The sequence below is a fragment of the Silurus meridionalis genome, chromosome 18, assembly GCF_014805685.1.
Source record: "Silurus meridionalis isolate SWU-2019-XX chromosome 18, ASM1480568v1, whole genome shotgun sequence".
NCBI lineage: Eukaryota > Metazoa > Chordata > Actinopteri > Siluriformes > Siluridae > Silurus > Silurus meridionalis.
In genome coordinates this window covers 27,524,905-27,547,404 of record NC_060901.1, presented here as the reverse complement: position 1 = coordinate 27,547,404, position 22,500 = coordinate 27,524,905, and the positions used below count along the sequence as shown (strand labels likewise).

The 22,500-nt window shown below is 47.4% G+C and overlaps 2 protein-coding genes across 2 annotated transcripts in view; one reads left to right on the top strand and one right to left on the bottom strand.

The window, feature by feature from the left end:
• rev3l (REV3 like, DNA directed polymerase zeta catalytic subunit) overlaps nt 1-13,613 on the top strand; it is a 19,223-nt gene extending 5,610 nt beyond the window's left edge. Inside the window, exons 11-32 of the mRNA XM_046873329.1 lie at nt 1-53; nt 143-282; nt 406-4,147; nt 4,257-5,137; nt 5,232-5,320; nt 5,407-5,532; nt 6,288-6,480; nt 6,710-6,821; nt 6,941-7,056; nt 7,218-7,336; nt 7,484-7,602; nt 8,398-8,539; nt 8,663-8,907; nt 9,075-9,183; nt 9,366-9,572; nt 10,912-11,021; nt 11,170-11,284; nt 11,393-11,530; nt 11,627-11,817; nt 11,905-12,151; nt 12,250-12,471; nt 12,593-13,613. The exon at nt 1-53 is cut by the window's left edge and continues 176 nt beyond it. Coding sequence (XP_046729285.1) covers nt 1-53; nt 143-282; nt 406-4,147; nt 4,257-5,137; nt 5,232-5,320; nt 5,407-5,532; nt 6,288-6,480; nt 6,710-6,821; nt 6,941-7,056; nt 7,218-7,336; nt 7,484-7,602; nt 8,398-8,539; nt 8,663-8,907; nt 9,075-9,183; nt 9,366-9,572; nt 10,912-11,021; nt 11,170-11,284; nt 11,393-11,530; nt 11,627-11,817; nt 11,905-12,151; nt 12,250-12,471; nt 12,593-12,733 — 7,557 coding nt within the window. The 3' untranslated portion in view covers nt 12,734-13,613. The remainder of the gene's footprint in view (nt 54-142; nt 283-405; nt 4,148-4,256; nt 5,138-5,231; nt 5,321-5,406; nt 5,533-6,287; nt 6,481-6,709; nt 6,822-6,940; nt 7,057-7,217; nt 7,337-7,483; nt 7,603-8,397; nt 8,540-8,662; nt 8,908-9,074; nt 9,184-9,365; nt 9,573-10,911; nt 11,022-11,169; nt 11,285-11,392; nt 11,531-11,626; nt 11,818-11,904; nt 12,152-12,249; nt 12,472-12,592) is intronic.
• A 1,447-nt stretch (nt 13,614-15,060) lies between these two features.
• Nucleotides 15,061-22,500, bottom strand: part of zc3h14 (zinc finger CCCH-type containing 14) — an 11,055-nt gene continuing 3,615 nt past the window's right edge. The window contains 16 exon segments of the mRNA XM_046874166.1: nt 15,061-15,212; nt 15,325-15,431; nt 15,545-15,624; nt 15,764-15,900; nt 16,006-16,159; nt 16,326-16,421; nt 18,949-19,016; nt 20,087-20,254; nt 20,333-20,492; nt 20,607-20,678; nt 21,005-21,142; nt 21,261-21,361; nt 21,491-21,648; nt 21,742-22,045; nt 22,157-22,316; nt 22,411-22,451. Coding sequence (XP_046730122.1) covers nt 15,209-15,212; nt 15,325-15,431; nt 15,545-15,624; nt 15,764-15,900; nt 16,006-16,159; nt 16,326-16,421; nt 18,949-19,016; nt 20,087-20,254; nt 20,333-20,492; nt 20,607-20,678; nt 21,005-21,142; nt 21,261-21,361; nt 21,491-21,648; nt 21,742-22,045; nt 22,157-22,316; nt 22,411-22,451 — 1,948 coding nt within the window. The 3' untranslated portion in view covers nt 15,061-15,208.

Below are 22,500 nucleotides of genomic sequence, written 5' to 3'. Positions count from 1 at the left end.
AGCGTGGTGATGTCACAGAGATGGGATACGGATATTCCAGAAGCGTCAGCTCGGTAATGAGATCGTGCTTTCTCTGAACTGTAGATGAGTTCTGAGAATTGAATCATAATTCGTTTTGATCATCATCATCTCTTTCATTTAGACGCCTGCTGAATGATATGAACGAAAGTTCCAGTGAAGAAGAACACGAGTTGTCAGAAGAAGATATGGACTGGAGCGGAAACAACTGTTTTGCAGATCTGGCCATTCCCCAACTGGATGGGGCTGCAGATGAGAGTAGCGGTGTGTTAGTACCTCCACCCTGCATATATACCCCCCTCCTTCCCACCACAAACCCAAAGAACCCTTCAGAACCTGAATTAGTTCATAGGTGATGCAGTTTTGACTTGTTCTGTTTTTTTGCAGATTCCTCACTATCTGACAAAGGATCCCAAACTCACTCATCTCTTCCCGCTAACGATAAATTGTTGGGCAGGAAAAATCCCTGCCAGAGCGAAAGTGTTCCCCTGGAACCTCCGTCCTCAGCTAAAATCCTTCTTGACTGCAAGCACCCCGAGCATCGACAGTCCGGATCACTGGATAAGGTGCAACTAGCTGACAAGACCCTTCCTGATGAAAGCCAAGAAGCTAGTGAGCTGTTAACAGGGCTCAAAGTGAATAAAGACATCCCGTATATCCCTCCAGTCAAGCACCCAATCCTGTCAAATATGTCTCAGATTTGTGTGGAGAGAGTACTTTATACCAATGAAAACAAACCTGGAGGTGTTAACAAATCCGAATCCGATAGTTTTGGAACCTCTAAGCTCTCTCACAGCCGCAAAAAGTACAGCAGCATTAAAAACGCTGAGAATAATCCCATTTCTGTTTTGCAAAATCAGAGTTTTTCTTTGTGTTATTCTGAGCTGAGGAACAGTCTCCCTAAAACCGAACTAGAAAAAAGTGTTAAAGATCCCAGATCCTCCCCGGTGCTGAGGAATTTCGAGCAAACGTCAAGCCCAGTGAAAGATCTCGAGCACCTGGTACCTCAAGAAGGTAAAATGGAGCAGGATGGTGAAGAGGGTGATGTTGGGGAACTCAAGATCAGATACGAAGACTACCAGGAAAACAAAACTGAACGCAAAATCGTGGCCCAGCAGGAGGCTCACTACAAATTCTTTCCCAGTGTTATTCTCTCAAACTGTCTTTCACGGCCGGTGAAGAAGCAAGTCGGAAGTAAGACTGTCGAGATTGGTTGTAGCTCGGATCACCTAGAACAAAAAAGATCAAGAATGAAGTTAAGCAAGAAGAGAAACAGTCCAGTGAGTCACAAACGTGCAAGTGTGAGCGAAAGTTCCCAAACATCCAAAAATGAGGTTGCTGCAAGTTTAATCTCAATCACACCAGTTCAGTTAAATCAGGAAGCTGAGGAGAATACTGAGATGGAAACCTTTGAAGTCACACAATCTGATGCTGCAGTTGAAGATCTTGTTGTGGAAAATCTGACCGATCTTCCTAAGAAGATAGCTTGCACCGAGGTGTCGAGTTTACCTGGCAGCAAGTATACCTTGCGCACAAAACGGAAAACGATAAATTATGACAGTGAGGATGGTGATCGTGCGAGTCCTTCTTCCTTCAAACAAGCTGTTGTGGCTCATCGGGACAGCGTTAAAGAAAACTGTTTACCAAACAGCGGTCGGAAAAAGAGAAAGTTGTCAAGAAAAGAGCCCCCAGTCATTATCAAATACATTATAATTAACCGTTTTAAAGGCCAGAAGAACATGTTGGTAAAGATGGCCAAGGTCAAAGGAGATGAACCACAAGTGGTACTAACCCCACAGAAGCTGGAGCATTATGATCAACTCGCCCCTCTGAAAGACTTCTGGCCCAAGGTTCCAGAGTCGACAGCAGTCAGATACCCGGTTCCTGAACCAAAGGTGAAGAAGCTTCCTAAGCGAAAGGGGAAGGTCGCGCCACAATCAGAGAAACTCTGCAACCTCCCAAAAACATGTTTCGTAAAAGGAAGTAAAATCCGCAGGACAAAGAAAGTAAAAGCGCTTTCATTACCAAAACTGCCTGTTCCTGAGGTGTGCTATAATGACCTCGCTGAAGACTGTTGCAAGGAGTACTCTGACGTGATGCTGGATTTGGGGTATCTCTCGGAAAGGACACCCAGTTCTACTGATTCCACCCCACCACGATGCTGGTCTCCCACTGACCCCCTTCTAGAATTCGAGTCTAATGCTTGTTTGATAAACTCTCAACTCTTGTTTAATGAAGAATTTAACCGTTGTAGCAAAAAAGGCAGGACGTCAAAACAAAGAGCACCTTCTGCCGCTAGGCAAAAACGGAAAAACAATATTAAGTCCCCTGGGGGTAGACCTACAAGAGATGGAGAAATCCAGCCTAAAGCAAGTCGCAGAACTTCAAGAAAACCAAAGACAGATATTGACAGTAAGGAATCCATTCATAATAGCAAATCTGCTCCTCAGAAAACCAAGAGGTCTTTTAAGAAGAACCAGCTGGAGAGGTTGGTAAAGTCCCCTGTGACTGCAGGAGCTCAAAATAGTTCACAGTCTTTGTATCCAGTTGATGAACTTTCACCAACACAAACCACTTCTGATGATTTGACCCCATGTCAGCGTCCAGGTTCCTGCCAAAACAGTCTTCGGGTTAGTGGTGATCCTCAAGCTCTACCATATACCACTGAACCAAAGTCAGAGTTGGTTCAGTCACACATCGGGCAAGAACCGATCATCAGTGTACCTGATTCACTACAAGGTTCTCAGAGTGCTGCTAATACTTCTCCTGAGACGCCTTCTGGATCTCCATGCCCTGTCATAAAACATAGCTCAAGTTCACACACTATAACTAAAGATGGAACCAGTCCATCTGAATTTAAAGCTGGTGAAAATCAAACCTTTAAAGATATTTATTGTTCACAGCCAGATCCAAAGATGCCTGCCAAACCCAGGAGACGTCAATCCAAAAAGAAGGTTGAAAACCCTATTGTACAAAGCCCTGAGATTACGACATCCTTGAATGTTTTAATGCATGGACCTCAGAAAGATCCGTCAGTGCCAAAGAATGGAAAAATGGTCACTCATCCAGAGATGCCTTCTGGCATTGCAGTCTTGAAGGCACTGCTCCAGAAGAGACAGTTCAAGGAGGGACAGTGCTCTCAGGGAGAGAATGTATTAAACAGTGTTTCTAACACCAAACAAGCTTCTGATATTGCAAAACCTAGAAGATCATCCTCAGGAACACCAAGAAAGACCAGAATGAAACGAACTCCAGTGCCAAAAGAGTCTAAGCCAAGAAGGAGAAAAGGAAAGAATGGCAAAACAGAAGACCACATTCGATTAGAACCTCCACTTTCAGATGGGAGTCCAGTGTTTTTATCTGATCCAGGATTTGACAGCTCCTACTCTATTGATGATAGCTTATCTCCTGAGGTTCCTCATAATTACAGTTTTGACATTAATGCTGTCGGCCAGGCAGACTTCTCAGGTCTCTATTCCGGAAGCCAATTTGTTTTAACTGACAAGAACTTGCCTCATAAGTTCCTTAGTGATTTCAAAAAAGAACCAGTGTCCTCTCTGGATATGGAAAATTCTCAAGTGAAGGTCCTTGACATTGTAGAGAACTGCATGCACGAATCAGAGAGGCCGGTTAGCCCTGAGCTGTTTGATAGGTCCTGTGGTGGAGACCGTGAAGGCTTGTTGAATGAGTTTTCTCTGTCACTGCTGGACTCTGAGAGGGTTTTGAAAAGCAGAAATTCTGGTGTTTCGTCGTCCAAGATGCATGGCAGCCACTTCCAGGACTTTCACTGTGAGAAAAGTGACCTGTTATTAGGCCCTGACCATTTCTTACCCCTCACATCGGTTTCTTTTGCTGATAATGGTGTGTCCCCAACAGCGGACCTGCTGGACAGTAGCGAGGTTTTTACATCCACAACTCCCAGTAGTTCTCCACGCTCCATCAGCTCTCTCTCACAGATAAAGAGCAGCAGTCAGGTGCAGAAGAGTGCAGGAGTTCATATCCTCAAACCCCTGATGTCCCCTCCGAGTCGGGAGGAGATTCTCTCTACCTTGCTGGAGCTGGAACTTTCAGAGGCCACTTATCAAGAACCTTTCTGCAGTGACCCCTCTGACGTACCTCTGAGACCAAGGTAAGTTTGCACAATGATTTTTGTTTTCAATATCAGAAGACATTCCAAATTTTCTGAATAAAACGTGTACAAAAGAAGGATTGATCTCAATTCTCTTTTCTCCAAACAGAGAAATTGCTGGACGCAAACTAGTTTTGGAGACAAGGTTAGCTAAAGATTTGACCGAGTTTGTTGGTGGTTTATCACAAGAAGGTCTCCAGTTCTGGAAAACTGCTTTCTTAGCCATGACCCGTCCGGGTTCTTCACCTTTCCCTGGCAATGACCCATCAAACTTAATCAAAAGCAACAGGGAAGAGAGCAGTCCATCTCCAACAAGTGGTCAGAAGGTCATTCTCCTGCCCTGTAAAAGTGCCCCAAGTCGAGAACGAGTGCAGCTCTGGCTGCAAGCTAAGAGACAATTTGAGTGCCTTCAAAGAGATCAGAAGAACAGACTCTGTGCTCAGAATGTGAGCCTGGTCCAGGACGACAATAAATCACCACACCACAAGGAGCTGGCAAAATTCTCTCAGAGGCAGGACGAGGCGTCTGGAAAGGTATCAGCTTTGCAGACTGTCAGTAAGAACGAGTTAACTTTGTCTCTCAGTATATCTCCTGTAGAACCAGGCGTATCTAACAGTCCAAAAGAGATGAAATGTGGCATGGGGGCTGAAATCAACAAAGAAGTGAAGAAAGATGAGGACTCCTTCAAACAAACTCTATCTCCAGATCCTTCCTGTTTTCCTCCATGGCAGCAAACATCACACAACATAGATCTGGAAAACAAAAAGCAGGAATTAGACGTTGGATTAACTTCGCCCAAGTTTGTCTGCTCCATTGATCCGATTCCACTGGAAAGCCTTCAACCAAAGCAGTTTCTCTCTCCGTCGCCATTTCCCATGAAAGTCCAGGATGGGGTGAGTTCCAGTCCCTCCCTTCTCCACAGCACCCCCATCATCAGCAAGAGAAGAAGCGAAGGAGCCCGCAAGCCTGACTGCAGTCCTGGATCAGAAGGTAGTTACTTTCTGCGATGAATAGTTCCTCCAGGATTGTTTAGCACGTGTAATTAAATCCTAAACGTATCAAATCACATTTAACCCCTTTCCAGATGTGGAGCCAAAATCCCAGAGACTGCAGCAGAGACGGAACAGCAGCACCAGTGCGTTACGTAGAGTTCTTCTCTGCACCCAGATGAAGGTACACATCGGTCCTGTAAAAGCAACCTAGCGCATTTCAGTCTTCTTGTACTGTCGCTAACGCATGAATGATCTTCCATCGTGTAGAACCAGTTTGCTGGTGTAAACGTACCCAAAGGCGACAACTCTCAGATCGAGGGGCCGTCGCTGTGCAACTCGTACGGCTTTAAAGTCGGCATGCAGAACCTACAGGAGGCGAAAGCGCTGCATGAGGTAAGTCCAAGAAGATCCTGGCTGGCTCACCATTTCAATAAAACAAAGGCTACGTCTAGACTAATCTACATTAAAAAAAAAAAAACATTTTGCATCCACACGTTCTTTTTCAGCGTTTTTCGAAAGTTGCTCATCCGCATCCAAATGTCTGAAAATGCTCACGTCCCTGTACTGCACATGAGCAAAACTCCTCGACCTGCGTCTTTTCTGCACGCCGTTTATTTAGTTACCGTTTTTTAGTTACTGTTTTTTTTCCGTAGCGGTGATGACAAAAAATGTGTCATCGTTTTCGAAAGCCTTTATTTTCTCACACAATCCACACCACCTCATGAAAATTCTCCACTTTGGAGAGCGTTTAAAAAAAAAAAAAAAGGCTAAAGTTTTTTCGACTAGAAACGTCGCCCCAGTGTGGGCGGAATTCGAATAATATACGTTTTCAAACGAAAGTTAGGATCAGACTCTCTCTCCGCTGCCGAAAGTTCGACCGGTGCTAGACTGGATCTGCACAACTGTGATTGGTTGTAATGTTGTGAGGCAGTACAGCGCCCCCTAACATGCGACTGAACACGCGTCTGAGATTGTAACATAACGCATGTTATAGTTTTTATCTATAATTCCAGATGTTTAATATGATCTAAAAAATCTTTCGGGTTGCTGAGTTTGTTCCGGTTCGAGTGTTTCCACACACTTTCCACACGAGGTCGTGTATTTATTTTGCTGCATAACTTGTTTTTTCTGTATTTCGTGTCCCTCAGGTGCAGCACCTGACGGTCATGAGTTTGGAGCTGCACGCTCGGACACGTCGCGACCTGGAGCCTGACCCAGAGTTCGACCCCATCTGTGCCTTATTTTACTGCCTCAGCTCCGACAGTCCGCTTCCTTCGTCAGAGAGCAAGTGCATAACCGGCGCCGTGGTCGTGGATAAAGACTGTCGCTCCTCAGGACGAGGTGAGGGGAACGTCTGGTTTCTCTCTGTTTTTTCATGTATTCATTTACTTTGAAACCGTGCATGCTGGGGAGGGGTCACTTAGTGGTTGAGATGTTGGACTTCTGATCAGTAGGTCATAAGTTCAAATCCCACCTGTGCTGGACCCCTGAGCAAGGCCCCTAACCCTTACCTGCTCAGTTGTATAATGGAGTCTCTCAAATACTGTACATGTAATGATGTGATGTGCAGGCTCCCGGAGCACAGCGCCTCTGCTGGTCAGATCGGGTGTTGCGGATCTGCAGGTCATTTACACGGTGGATGAGAAGGAGCTGTTTGATGAGGTCTGCAGGATCATGAGAACGTAAGTGTAACGTAACGGATGTCCACAGAGAATAGATAGTGTAAAATAAAACACTGTGTACCTGCGTCACATAGTGTGTGTGTGTGTGTGTGTGTGTGTGTGTGTGTGTGTGTGTGCAGGTATGATCCTGATATCCTGGTTGGTTATGAGGTTCAGATGCACTCCTGGGGTTACCTGTTAAAGCGAGCATCAGCACTCGGGGTCGACGTGTGTCAACTAATATCCCGAGTGCCAGGTACAGTAAACACACACACACACACACACACACACACAGAGGGTTGGTTTACAGGATGAGCAGTCTCTGAGAATGCTGGTCTGAACACTCAGGTGGAAAGTGTAATATCAGGTGTTCCAGGTGCAGTGGATTCTGGGTAATGGGTGTGTTCCTCTCCTCAGGTGATGCAAAGGAGAACCGTTTCAGTGAAGATAAGGACGAGTACGGCAGCGAGGTGATGACCGAGATCCACATCGTCGGACGCATCACCATCAACCTGTGGAGGATCATGAAGACTGAGGTCGCTGATGCGCGCGCGCACACACACACACACGCACGCACACACACAAAAACAATGCAGAAATTATTATATGTGTGTGTGTGTGTGTGTGTGTGTGTGTGTGTGTGTGTGTGTGTGTGTGTGTGTGTGTGTGTGTGTGTTTTACAGGCAGCGTTAAATAACTACACCTTCGAGAATGTGTCGTTTCACCTTCTGCACCAGCGATTTCCCCTCTACACACACCGCACACTCTCAGACTGGTTCGACCACAACACACACCTGTACAGGTGAGAGCACACACACACACACACACACACACACACTCACACACACACCAGTACATAAACCAGTCAGTTCTGGAAGTGGATGTGTTGAAGGCTGGATAAATGGGTGAGTGTGAGCATCTGAGACAGCTTGTGATGACTAGACGTCTGGGTCAGATCGTCTCCAGAACAGCAGGGGTTGTGTGTGGGGTTTGTCCTGATGTACAGGGGAACACAACAAATGTGCACCAAGATAGAAGAAGAAGAAGAGGTGACCTGGAGACAAGGAGACTCCAGCTTCTTTAATGTGTATTGACTGTCTGGTTGTATCAGATGGTCTGTCTGGTCCTATCAGACCCATCAGACGGTCTGTCTGGTAAAATCTGGTCCCACCAGAAGGTCTGTATGGTCCTTAAAGATCACCTGTAGCACAAACTGGTGTAGAAGTTGATGCTTGTTCTGATGGAAAGGAGTCAGAACACTCAAAGCATCACAGCTTGCTGCATCTAAAGCTGCGTAGGTGCAGAGAGCTCAGAGAACCGATGCTGAGCCTTTACACCACCCACAGCTCAATCAGTGGACACTTGAGCATCAGAACTGGACCATGGAGGAGTAGAAGATGAAGGCCTGGTCTGATGAATAGTACTTTCTTTTCTATCATGTGAACATCTGATGCCTGGGCATAATTTTGCTGGGGAAGAGAAGGTACCAGGATGCTTTGAGAAGAAGGAGAGCTGGTGGAGGTGGTGTGATGCTCTGCATGATGTTCTCCAGGGAAGATGTTTGGTGTTGTGTATTTATTGTGTGTGTTTGTGTCAGGTGGAAGGTGGTGGATCACTACATGAGCCGTGTGTGTGGTGTAATGCAGCTCTTGCAGCAGAGGGATATTGTGGGTCGCACTAGTGAGTTTGCACGAGTGTTCGGGATTCAGTTCTACCACGTCCTCACACGAGGCTCCCAGGTGTGTGTATACACGCACACACACACACATTATTTTGTAGTTTGAGATGTGACCATAAGTGCTGAAATCTCTCTCTCTCTCTCTCTCTCTCTCTCTCTCTCTCTCTCTCTCTCTCTCTCTCAGTACCGTGTGGAGTCGATGATGTTGCGTATCGCTAAGCCGTTGAACTTCATTGTGGTGAGCCCGAGCGTATCTCAGCGTGCTCAGCAGCGTGCTCCTCAGAGTGTTCCTCTGGTGATGGAGCCTGAGTCTCGTTTCTACAGTAACTCAGTGCTGGTGCTGGACTTCCAGTCTCTCTATCCGTCTGTCGTCATCGCCTACAACTACTGCTACTCCACCTGCCTGGGCCACGCCCACAGCCTGGGAACGTGAGCTGCTCCTTCACCTGCGTCTCTTGCTGCACCACACACACACACACACACACACACACACACACTTTCTCGTTCACTTGTTTCTGCCTCTGATTGGCTTTTCTTTCTCTTTAATCTTCTTTCCCTCCGTGTTTTTTTTGTTTGTGACTGTCTCTATCTCTTAGGTCTGATGAGTTTAAGTTTGGTTGTACGTCTCTGCGTGTTCCTCCTGATCTTCTCTACCAGCTCCGTAATGACATCACTATATCTCCTAACGGAGTCGCTTTTGTAAAGGTAAAGCCTCTGCCTTGCTCCGCCCCCTGCCCCGCCCCCTGCCCCGCATTCTTACAATAATATACACACCCTTTTATAATCAAGTGTTTATTCCACAGCCAGTTCTCAGTGTTCAATCGTGTGTGTGTGTGTGTGTGTGTGTGTGTGTGTGTGTGTGTGTGTGTGTGTGTGTGTGTGTGTAGGCATCAGTGCGTAAAGGTGTGCTTCCCCGGATGTTGGAGGAGATCCTACACACTCGTCTGATGGTAAAGTCGGTGATGAAGTTGTATCGCGGTGATGAAGCTTTGCTCCGCCTCCTCGACGCTCGCCAGCTCGGCCTCAAACTCATCGCTAACGTTACCTTCGGATACACAGCTGCTGCATTCTCCGGCCGTATGCCCAGTGTGGAGGTGATATATATATATATATATACACACACACACACACACACACATACAGTGAGGAAAATAAGTATTTGAACACGCTGCTATTTTGCAAGTTCTCACACTTAGAAATCATGGAGGGGTCTGAAATTGTCATCGTAGGTGCATGTCCACTGTGAGAGACATAATCTAAAAAAAAAATCCAGAAATCACAATGTATGATTATTAAACTATTTATTTGTATGATACAGCTGCAAATAAGTATTTGAACACCTGAGAAAGTCAATGTTAATATTTGGTACAGTAGCCTTTGTTTGCAATTACAGAGGTCAAACGCTTCCTGTAGTTTTTCACCAGGTTTGCACACACTGCAGGAGGGATTTTGGCCCACCTCCACACAGATCTTCTCTAGATCAGTCAGGTTTCTGGCCTGTCACTGAGAAACACGGAGTTTGAGCTCTCTCCAAAGATTCTCTATTGGGTTTAGGTCTGGAGACTGGCTAGGCCATGCCAGAACCTTGATATGCTTCTTACAGAGCCACTCCTTGGTTATCCTGGCTGTGTGCTTCGGGTCACTGTCATGTTGGAAGACCCAGCCTCGACCCATCTTCAATGCTCTAACTGAGGGAAGGAAGTTGTTCCCCAAAATCTCGCAATACATGGCCCCGGTCATCTTCTCCTTAATACAGTGCAGTCGCCTGTCCCATGTGCAGAAAAACACCCCAAAGATGATGCTACCACCCCCATGCTTCACAGTAGGGATGGTGTTCTTGGGATAGTACTCATCATTCTTCTTCCTCCAAACATGTTTAGTGGAATTATGACCTGAAAGTTCTATTTTGGTCTCATCTGACCACATGACTTTCTCCCATGACTCCTCTGGATCATCCAAATGGTCATTGGCAAACTTAAGACGTGCCTGGACATGTGCTGGTTTAAGCAGGGGAACCTTCCGTGCCATGCATGATTTCAAACCATGACGTCTTAGTGTATTACCAACAGTAACCTTGGAAACGGTGGTTCCAGCTCTTTTCAGGGTCATTAACCAGCTCCTGCCGTGTAGTTCTGGGCTGATTTCTCACCTTCCTTAGGATCATTGAGAACCTACGAGGTGAGATCTTGCATGGAGCCCCAGTCTGAGGGAGATTGACAGTCATATTTAGCTTCTTCCATTTTCTAATGATTGCTCCAAATACTTATTTTCCTCACTGTATATACACTCAGACAAATAGATCAGCGCATATATATATATATAATATATACACACACACACACACACACACACATCAGCAACTATATACACACACACAGAAACAAGTGAAGTCGAACCCAACATTAATCACATCACGTGTACATGTTCCTGCAGCTGGGTGACAGCATCATACACAAAGCCAGAGAGACGCTGGAGAGAGCAATCAAATTTGTCAACGACACCAAGAAGTGGGGGGCACGTGTAGTGTACGGGGACACGGACAGGTGAGGACACACACATACACATACACACACACACACGTGTATATATACACACACATTTCAGTGATGTGTATAATGCCGAGTATGATTTCTTCTGTTTCTCTCTCTTTGTGTGTGTGTGTGTGTGTGTGTGTGTGTGTGTGTGTCTCAGTATGTTTGTGTTATTAAAGGGAGCGACTAAAGAGCAGGCGTTTAAGATCGGCAGTGAAATCGCTGAAGCGGTGACGGCCTCCAACCCCAAACCCATCAAACTCAAATTTGAAAAGGTCTCTTACACACACACACACACACACACACACACACACACACACACATTATTCAAACCATCATTTAGATCATAGATAGGATTTATTTGAGCGTGTGTGTATGTGTAGGTGTACCTGCCGTGTGTGTTGGAGACTAAGAAGCGCTACGTGGGCTACATGTACGAGACTCTGGATCAGAAGGATCCTGTGTTCGACGCCAAAGGTATCGAGACCGTACGCCGTGACGTCTGTCCCGCTGTTGCCAAGGTAACCACGTGCTACATTGTGTGCACACCTGTCAGTCAAACCACCCAGGTAAATACAAACCTGTGTGTGTGTGTGTGTGTGTGTGTGTGTGTGTAGATCCTGGAGCGGTCTGTGAAGTTGCTGTTTGAAACGAGGGACATCTCTCTGGTGAAGCAGTATGTCCAGAGGCAGTGTGTGAAAGTACTGGAAGGCAGAGCAAGTCTGCAGGACCTGACCTTCGCTAAAGAGTACCGCGGCAGCGCCTCCTACAGGCCGGGGGCGTGCGTCCCTGCACTCGAGCTCACCAGGTGACCAACACACACGAACAGAACAGAAGAACCTTTTTGAGCTCCTGTTCTCCACAGTGGATCACAGATACTCTCTCCGTGTTTCAGGAGGATGATGGCATACGACCGGCGTTTGGAGCCGCGTGTGGGCGAGCGCGTGCCGTACGTCGTCGTGTATGGTTCTCCCGGAGTTCCTCTGATCCAGCTGGTACGACGCCCCCTGGAGGTACTTCAGGATCCTGCACTGCGCCTGAACGCCACCTACTACATCACCAAGCAGATCCTCCCTCCTGTCGCTCGCATCTTCAACCTGATTGGGGTCGACGTGCTGAGCTGGTACCACACCCTGCCCCGGGTGTGTGTGTGTGTGTGTGTGTGTGTGTGTGTGTGTGTGTGTGTGTGAGACATAGATTTTAACATAATGTATGTACTCATGGATGTGTGTGTGTGTAGGTGCAGAAGTGGTCGTCGTGTCCAGGCGGGGGTGCTGTAGCGGATGATTCTCTGAGGAAGGGGACGATCTCGCAGTACTTCACCACGCTGCACTGCCCGGTGTGTGACGAGCTGACTCAGCTCGGAGTGTGTGAGCGCTGCAGGGCCGAGCCTCAGCGTGTTGCCGTCACACTGCACCACAACCTCCGAGTGTGTGAGCAACAACATGAACAGCTCCTGAAGGTCAGGGGGTGCTCTTTCTCTCTCTCTGACACACACACACACACACACACGCGACTGCAACACTGTTCTAAATCTATCCAATCTGTTTTTCTGGTCTTTATTGTACTGTCTCTGTCTGTAGGTGTGTATGAGCTGTAGCGGCAGTGCAGACAGACAGGCTGTCTGCGTGTCTCTCGACTGTCCCGTGTTGTATAAGCTCTTTCGGGTGAAAAGACAGCTCAGCAACGCCCCCTACCTGCGGCAGCTCCTGCAGCAGCTTTAATGCCCACTATCTGTCTCCATTAATGTGGTGCTACAGTGTCGGTGTTCGTCCTGTGTGTGTGTGTGTGTGTGTGTGTGTGTGTGTGTGTGTGTGTGTGTGTGTGTGTGTGTGTGTGGCAGTGGTGCTTTATAAATCAGATTTTTTTGTGAGTGAAAGTGTGAGCGAGTGTTTACGGCGTACGCCTTCCAATCAGAGCATCGATAGTCTAAGCTTCGACAAGCCCCGCCCCTTTGTGTGTACACTGAAGCATGCTGGATATGAACTAAACGTCTTTTCTTTCTCTCGGCTTTTTTTCTTTTTCCTTTCTTTGTGAACGAGATTGGAAACGATTCAGAATCGCTCGTGAACTGTTTCTATTCCTGCTGGAACCGAGTGTAAATAAATAAAAGCCGTAAGCTGAGAAGGCGTGCGTCGAGGGTCACCTCACGTCTGTCTCAGGAACAGGGCGTGTCTATGAGCAGAGGTTAGACTCCGCCTCCTCAGGTCACCTGGGTTTAAAGGGTGCTTTATTAAGGAGAATTTGATACAGTATTATAATCGATCATTTCATAGAATTATTAAATGTGTAAATAAATGTTTTGGGTTTTTTTATATCAAAAAGAACTGAATTGCAACCTGCAGTTTTTTTTGGTGCGTTTTTGGGTTTCGATTCGTTTTAAAGGAAAAACACTAAAAACTCAGCGTTTTGTATACGGAAGCGACGGCATTGTGTAAACCGAGCTGAATGTGTAGTAGTGATGTGTATAAAGACAAGAGAAACGTGTACGTGTCTGTAAACATGTACAAAGACTTTGTAAACATGTACAAAGACTTTGTGTTTTTTTTTTTAAATGGGTGTTGTTTGAAAAAAAAAAAGATTTAATAAATGTGACGTATTGAACTGGATCTGAAGTGTGTTTCTGATTAAAATCGATGTTTTATGCGTTTATCAGGATCGTGTATCTTCTGGTTCTCACCACATCGCAGTTTCACATACACTAATATTCTCCAAAACTATTTTACAATCAATAAAACCGTCTCACTGCAGTTACAACACAATAACATTACACTGGAGATGTTTTATCACTTTCCACAGCTGAGATCTGAGCCCCTTTATTGTTACTATACTATAATTGGTGTACTATATCTCCGCTATGGAGTGTGATAAAATGAAACTAATCACATCACTGTGTTACTACTGACCTCCCTAATGCACCTTGTGAATTTGGTGATAATCAGAGAAGGTCAAATATCCGATTATCACCAAATTCCCATTTTACAGTGAGGAGGTCAAAAGTAACACAGTTGTGTAATTAGTTTCATTCTATCACGCACCCTTGCTGAGATACAGTACAGATTATTATAGCATAGTAACAATACAGTACAGAGGCTCAGATCTCAGCTCTGAAACGTGATAGAACAAAACTAATCACTACACTGTGTTACTCCTGACCTCCTTAATGTCTGCTGTAAATTTGGTAAAAATCGGAGAACGTCAATCTTTTCGCCCAAAAAAATAATCACTAAATTCACAATGTACATTAGGAATGTCGAAAAAACAAACAGAGGTGTGAAAAGTTTTGTTCCATCATGATCCAGAGCTGAGATTTGAGCCTCTGTTTGGGTGAAAAATTCAACATTTTTAGATTTCCAAGAAGGTGCACTGTAACAAGTGTAACTGCAGTGTAACAGTATTATAATGATAACTGCACTGTAAGTGTAACAGTATTGTAATGATAACTGCACTGTAAGTGTAACAGTATTGTAATGATAACTGTACTGTAAGTGTAACTGCAGTGTAACAGTATTGTAATGATAACTGCACTGTAAGTGTAACTGCAATGATAACTGTACTGTAAGTGTAACTGCAGTGTAACAGTATTGTAATGATAACTGCACTGTAAGTGTAACTGCAATGATAACTGTACTGTAAGTGTAACTGCAGTGTAACAGTATTGTAATGATAACTGCACTGTAAGTGTAACTGCAGTGTAACAGTATTTTAATGATAACTGCACTGTAAGTGTAACTGCAGTGTAACAGGATTGTAATGATAACTGCACTGTAAGTGTAACTGCAGTGTAACAGGATTGTAATGATAACTGCACTGTAAGTGTAACTGCAGTGTAACAGGATTGTAATGATAACTGCACTGTAAGTGTAACTGCAGTGTAACAGTATTGTAATGATAACTGCACGGTGCCTGATGTTCTTTAAGGTTCAGGTAAGAGGCAGTAGACCGACTGAGCAGACCACAAGCCTGAGATTCCGACTGAAAGCGGGGAATCCAGTCGGGATTAAAAACACCAGCACACCCGTTACTGGTTATTGAAGAAGACGACAGTGGGTTTAGATCAAAATGGTGTTTAATGCCGCGATGAAGCAACTACAAAAAAAAAACAGTTTCAGATCAACACCTTCAAAAACAGAATGAACAACAAAATAATAAAAAACAAATCCTGAGGTTCTGCAGGGGTCAGGAGCCGAACGTCCTCTTTAGCTGCAATACACACACACACACACACACACACACACACACAGTGTTACTGCATGGAAATACCCGGGAGAGAGAGAGAGAGAGTGTGTGTGTGTGTGTGTGTGTGTGTGTATACCTGGTCTGTGCTTTAGTCCACTTGAGGGCATGTCTGGGTGGTACAGAGGCTGGTGGATGGTAGAAAGTGCATCCTGAACGGTTACAGTGTGATGCAAAGCGGCATGGCTGCAACACACACACAGACAGACACACACTCTAATTAATGAATTCATTTACATATGATTTTTGAAATATCTGCATTTACACAAAAAGTACACAAAATAACACAATTAACTTACTTTAGGGTGGTAGAATGTACAGTCGGTCCTCTTACACTCAGGAAAGAAACGACACACACTGTCCGACTGAGGAGCAGCTGCTACACACACACACACACACACACACACGGGTTAGACGTTTTTAATGCCAACCTTTTCATAGACCACGCCCATTCTGGTTTCAATTCAAATCAAGACAATTGTACAGATAACAGCTGAGAAAGTGCACCACACACACACCTGGTTTAGGAGGCTGCAGCAGGGCTCTGTGGCTGGCGTGTGTGTATGGACAGTCGGGTTTGGAACACTTGCTGTCGTATTTACAGTTGGGATGGATGAACAAACACTTTTCTCCATACACACAGTTGGGAAACTTCCTACACACACACACACACACACACACACACACACACACGTTGTTTTTTTTTTGTTTTTTTGTAAGGTGTGTGCGAGTGTGTTTGTGTGTGTATAAGTATACACACCTGCAATGTGTTGTAGGATGAAGGTACACACACTCGTCTCCGCTCTTACACACCGGCCAGAACCTGCAGCGTTCCGGAACCTTCTGTCTCTTCACCTGCACCGGTTCCTCATCCATCGGTTCTTCTCCCTCTCCCTCGTTCATCATCATCCCATCTGAGAGAAAAAGAGAAAGACAGATAACAGTTAAGTGTTGTGTAGGATTACAGTTACACAATCAGTCCGAACTCTGTGTGTGTGTGTGTGTGTGTGTGTGGTGAGAGGTCATGGTGAGATGAACCGGTGGTGAGGTGTGTGTGTGTGTGTGTGTGTACACACTCACCCGTGTATGAGGGGTGAGAGGTCATGGTGAGATGAACCGGTGGTGAGGTGTGTGTGTGTGTGTGTGTGTGTGTGTGTGTGTGTGTGTGTGTACACACTCACCCGTGTATGAGGGGTGAGAGGTCATGGTGAGATGAACTGGCGGGGTGTGTGTGTGTGTGTGTGTGTGTGTACACACTCACCCGTGTATGAGGGGTGAGAGGTCATGGTGAGATGAACTGGCGGGGTGTGTGTGTGTACACACCAGTGTATGAGGGGTGAGAGGTCATGGTGAGATGAACTGGCGGGGTGTGTGTGTGTGTGTGTGTGTGTACACTCACCCGTGTATGAGGGGTGAGAGGTCATGGTGAGATGAACTGGTGGTGAGGTGTGTGTGTGTGTGTGTGTGTGTGTGTGTGTGCACTCACTCGTGTATGAGGGGTGAGAGGTCATGGTGAGATGAACTGGTGGTGTGTGTGTGTGTGTGTGTGTGTGTACACACTCACCCGTGTATGAGGGGTGAGAGGTCATGGTGAGATGAACGGTGGTGAGGTGTGTGTGTGTGTGTGTGTGTGTGTGTGTGTGTACACTCACCCGTGTATGAGGGGTGAGAGGTCATGGTGAGATGAACCAGTGGTGAGGTGTGTGTGTGTGTGTGTGTGTGTGTGTGTGTGTGTGCACTCACCCGTGTATGAGGGATGAGAGGTCATGGTGAGATGAACCGGTGGTGAGGTGAGGTGTGTGTGTGTGTGTGTGTACACTCACCCGTGTAAGAGGGGTGAGAGGTCAGGGTGAGATGAACCAGTGGTGAGGTGTGTGTGTGTGTGTGTGTGTGTATACACTCACCCGTGTATGAGGGGTGAGAGGTCAGGTGAGATGAACCAGTGGTGAGGTGTGTGTGTGTGTGTGTGTGTGTGTGTGTGTGTGTGTATACACTCACCCGTGTATGAGGGGTGAGAGGTCATGGTGAGATGAACCGGTGGTGAGGTGTGTGTGTGTGTGTGTGTGTGTGTGTGTGTGTGTGTGTGTGTGTGTGTGTACACTCACCCGTGTATGAGGGGTGAGAGGTCATGGTGAGATGAACCGGTGTTGAGGTGTGTGTGTGTGTGTGTGTGTGTGTGTGTGTGTGTGTGTGTGTACACTCACCCGTGTATGAGGGGTGAGAGGTCAGGGTGAGATGAACCGGTGGTGAGGTGTGTGTGTGTGTGTGTGTGTACACTCACCCGTGTATGAGGGGTGAGAGGTCATGGTGAGATGAACCGGTGGTGAGGTGTGTGTGTGTGTGTGTGTGTGCACTCACTCGTGTATGAGCGGTGAGAGGTCATGGTGAGATGAACGGTGGTGAGGTGTGTGTGTGTGTGTGTGTGTGTGTGTGTGTGTACTCACTCGTGTATGAGGGGTGAGAGGTCATGATGAGATGAACCGGTGGTGAGGTGTGTGTGTGTGTGTGTGTGTGTACACTCACCCGTGTATGAGGGGTGAGAGGTCATGGTGAGATGAACCGGTGGTGAGGTGTGTGTGTGTGTGTGTGTGTGTGTGTGTGTGTGTGTGTGTGTGTGTGTGCACTCACCCGTGTATGAGGGGTGAGAGGTCATGGTGAGATGAACCGGTGGTGAGTGTGTGTGTGTGTGTGTACACTCACCCGTGTATGAGGGGTGAGAGGTCATGGTGAGATGAACCAGTGGTGAGGTGTGTGTGTGTGTGTGTGTGTGTGTGTGTGTGTGTGTGTGTGTGTGTGTGTGTGTGTGTACACTCACCCGTGTATGAGGTGAGAGGTCAGGGTGAGATGAACCAGTGGTGAGGTGTGTGTGTGTGTGTGTGTGTGTGTGTGTGTGTGTGTGTACACTCACCGTGTATGAGGGGTGAGAGGTCATGGTGAGATGAACCGGTGGTGAGGTGTGTGTGTGTGTGTGTGTGTGTGTGTGTGTGTGTGTGTGTGTGTGTGTGTACACTCACCCGTGTATGAGGGGTGAGAGGTCATGGTGAGATGAACCAGTGGTGAGGTGTGTGTGTGTGTGTGTGTGTGTGTGTGTGTGTGTGTGTGTGTACACTCACCCGTGTATGAGGGGTGAGAGGTCATGGTGAGATGAACCGTGTTGAGGTGTGTGTGTGTGTGTGTGTGTGTGTGTGTGTGTGTGTGTGTACACTCACCCGTGTATGAGGGGTGAGAGGTCAGGTGAGATGAACCGGTGGTGTGTGTGTGTGTGTGTGTGTGTGTGTGTGTGTGTACACTCACCCGTGTATGAGGGGTGAGAGGTCATGGTGAGATGAACCGGTGGTGAGGTGTGTGTGTGTGTGTGTGTGTGTGCACTCACTCGTGTATGAGCGGTGAGAGGTCATGGTGAGATGAACCGGTGGTGAGGTGTGTGTGTGTGTGTGTGTGTGTGTGTGTGTGTACTCACTCGTGTATGAGGGGTGAGAGGTCATGATGAGATGAACCGGTGGTGAGGTGTGTGTGTGTGTGTGTGTGTGTGTGTGTACACTCACCGTGTATGAGGTGAGAGGTCATGGTGAGATGAACCGGTGGTGAGGTGTGTGTGTGTGTGTGTGTGTGTGTGTGTGTGTGCACTCACCCGTGTATGAGGGGTGAGAGGTCATGGTGAGATGAACTGGTGAGGTGTGTGTGTGTGTGTGTGTACACTCACCCGTGAGGGGTGAGAGGTCATGGTGAGATGAACCGGTGGTGAGGTGTGTGTGTGTGTGTGTGTGTACACTCACCCGTGTATGAGGGGTGAGAGGTCATGGTGAGATGAACCGGTGGTGAGGTGTGTGTGTGTGTGTGTGTGTGTGTGTGTGTGTGTGTGTGTGTGTGTACACTCACCCGTGTATGAGGGGTGAGAGGTCAGGGTGAGATGAACCGGTGGTGAGGTGTGTGTGTGTGTGTGTGTGTGTGTGTGTGTGTGTGTGTACACTCACCCGTGTATGAGGTGAGAGGTCAGGGTGAGATGAACCAGTGGTGAGGTGTGTGTGTGTGTGTGTGTGTGTACACTCACCCGTGTATGAGGGGTGAGAGGTCATGGTGAGATGAACCGGTGGTGAGGTGTGTGTGTGTGTGTGTGTGTGTGTGTGTGTGTGTGTGTGTGTGTGTACACTCACCGTGTATGAGGGGTGAGAGGTCATGGTGAGATGAACCGGTGTTGAGGTGTGTGTGTGTGTGTGTGTGTGTGTGTGTGTGTACACTCACCCGTGTATGAGGGGTGAGAGGTCATGGTGAGATGAACGGTGGTGAGGTGTGTGTGTGTGTGTGTGTGTGTGTGTGTGTGTGTACACTCACCCGTGTATGAGGTGAGAGGTCAGGGTGAGAGGTCAGGGTGAGATGAACCAGTGGTGAGTGTGTGTGTGTGTGTGTGTGTACACTCACCCGTGTATGAGGGGTGAGAGGTCATGGTGAGATGAACCGTGTTGAGGTGTGTGTGTGTGTGTGTGTGTGTGTGTGTGTGTGTGTACACTCACCCGTGTATGAGGGGTGAGAGGTCATGGTGAGATGAACCGGTGGTGAGGTGTGTGTGTGTGTGTGTGTGTGTGTGCACTCACTCGTGTATGAGCGGTGAGAGGTCATGGTGAGATGAACCGGTGGTGAGGTGTGTGTGTGTGTGTGTGTGTGTGTGCACTCAGTCGTGTATGAGGGGTGAGAGGTCATGATGAGATGAACCGGTGGTGAGGTGTGTGTGTGTGTGTGTGTGTGTGTGTGTGTGTGTGTACACTCACCCGTGTATGAGGGGTGAGAGGTCATGGTGAGATGAACCGGTGGTGAGGTGTGTGTGTGTGTGTGTGTACACTCACCCGTGTATGAGGTGAGAGGTCATGGTGAGATGAACCGGTGGTGAGGGGATGATGGTGGTGGTGTTGGGGACGTGCTCAGTGTCCATGTCGTGATCAGTGAGCGTGGCCAGAGGACTCGGAACTCCATCTAACGTCACGATGAACTTCGGACTGCTCTCACATTTCTCTCTGAGGAGGAACATGGGGAATATTATCATCATCCTCCTCCTCCTCCTCATCATCATTCTCCTCCTCCTCCGCCCTCACCTGGCCTGTACTGTACGTGGTGTGGTGGGCGGAGCCTCCTCCTGAGGGACGAGCTCTTGCCTGCTCCTGATTGGAGGACTCTGTTCCAGCTCTGGCTTCCTCATGATGAAGGAGCGAGTATCCAGGGCCTTCAGTCTCAACGGCTCCAACAGCTGCAGCTCTGCACAGGAAACAGGAAGTGATGTCACGATGGGAGCACACACCATCATCTTAATACTTTACTGTTTACTGTGTGTGTGTGTGTGATATATATATATATATATATATATCTTACCAAGCTGTTGCTCCCTGCTCTTGTCTTCTGGAACCTCCTGCTGCAGTCTTGACGCCAAAGAACGAGAAGGAACTGGAGAGAGAGAGAGAGAGAGAGAGAGAGAGAGAGAGAGAGAGAGAGAAATAAAAGGGATGGGAAGATAAAAAAGGGATAGAGAAAGAGAGCAAGAAAGAAAAAAGATAGGGAGAGAGAGGTGAGAGAGGGAGAGAGAGAGAGAGAAATATAAGAGGTATAGGAAAGAGAGAAAGAAAGATGGGGAGAGGAAGAGAGCAAGAGAAGGAAAGAGATGGAGAGACAATGAGAGAGAGAAAAAGAGGGATAAGGAGAGAAGAAACAGATGATCACATGACCAACTCAATCCCTCTGCAATAATGAAAGATAAAGAGGCGGAGTCTCACCGTGTGGGCGTGAGTAATGTGCTTCCTGTGGGAGGAGCTCATGCAGGTGCTCTTGGACCATTCGGATGGTGGCTCGGTTCACAGGGCCGCTCCCCGCGCGGGTTCTCGGCGCCACAGGAACCGTCTGCCGCTGCGGGACTGCCGTGGCAACGGCACCCAAACAAACAAGAGTCTCAAATCAGATTGAGCAAAACATGAGGGGGTTTAACGTGTGTGTGTGTGTGTGTGTGTGTGTGTGTGTGTGTGTAAAACTCACTGGTGTACGCAGTCGTGGTCTTGCTGATGGAGTCCTGAGCCTCTGAAATGGCCTTCAGGATTAAATTCTTATTAGCTTGTTTCGCTGGAGGCAGAGATGGTCTGTAACACACACACACACACACACACACACACACACACACACACACACACACACACACACACACGCCAGCCAGCCTGAGTGTGGGATGAATCAGGTGAACTGAAAAGACGTGATGTAGAGGAACACACCTGCGCTCAGGTTTGGGTGGGAGAGAAACTCGACTCTGGACGCCGTAATCTTCATCGTCTTCCTCCTCCTCCTCGCTCTCTTCTCCTCGCTCCTGAGCTTTCTGAATGCGGACCACCGAGCTCGCCACGGGGGCTTTCCTCTTCCGCGATGTTTCGTCCTGCGGCGAGGTCATCATCCAATAGGAACACATCTCATGAATATTTAAGAATGTAATTAGAATATATAATAATATTCATGAGGCCCTTCTCACCTTACTGGTTCCGTCTCTGTAGCTCCGCCCATAAACCAAGCTCGACCTGTCCTGACCTCTCATGACCTCAGGCAGCCTGTAACTCTCCTCGGCTCTTCCTGAGCCACGACTGGACGACCGGCCGGTTAAGGGCCGGGGTTTCACGGAGGCAGGGACCCTGAGGTCGTGGGTGATGAGGTCGTGGGTGATGAGGTCATCGTCCTCCAGGTTAGGTTTGATGTCAATGACTGCTTCGGCCGAGTGTTCGAGCAGAGGCTTCACTGTGGAGGTCAGTCTGGAGGACGAGTGGTCAGAGGACGTTCTCCTAAAACACAGTGTTAGTAACGGGTGGATGTGTGTGTGTGTGTGTGTGTGTGTGTGTGTGTGTGTGTGTGTGTGTGTGTGAGCAAAGCTGAATTAGTAAATCTTTATTTACCGTCCATGATGCTCGTGGGCGGAGCTAGAGACTCGTCCTTCTAACCTATCAGAGCGTGAGCTGGACACGGCCAGAGACCGAGACTCCTCCCCTTTACGCTCCTCTCGACTGGACACGCTGGTTTCCAGGGGGAGGGGCTTAGTGTGGAGAGAGGCGGGCTCTAAACACACAACAACTAATTATAAACAACAACTACACAAATTATATACACATACAATGTATTCTGTATGTGTGTGTGTGTGTGTGTGTCGTACCCACTGCAGCTGATCGGAGCTTCTCCAGAACTCCATGTAACCTGTGACACACAATCACACATCTGTACACACTCATTACACAACCGTGAT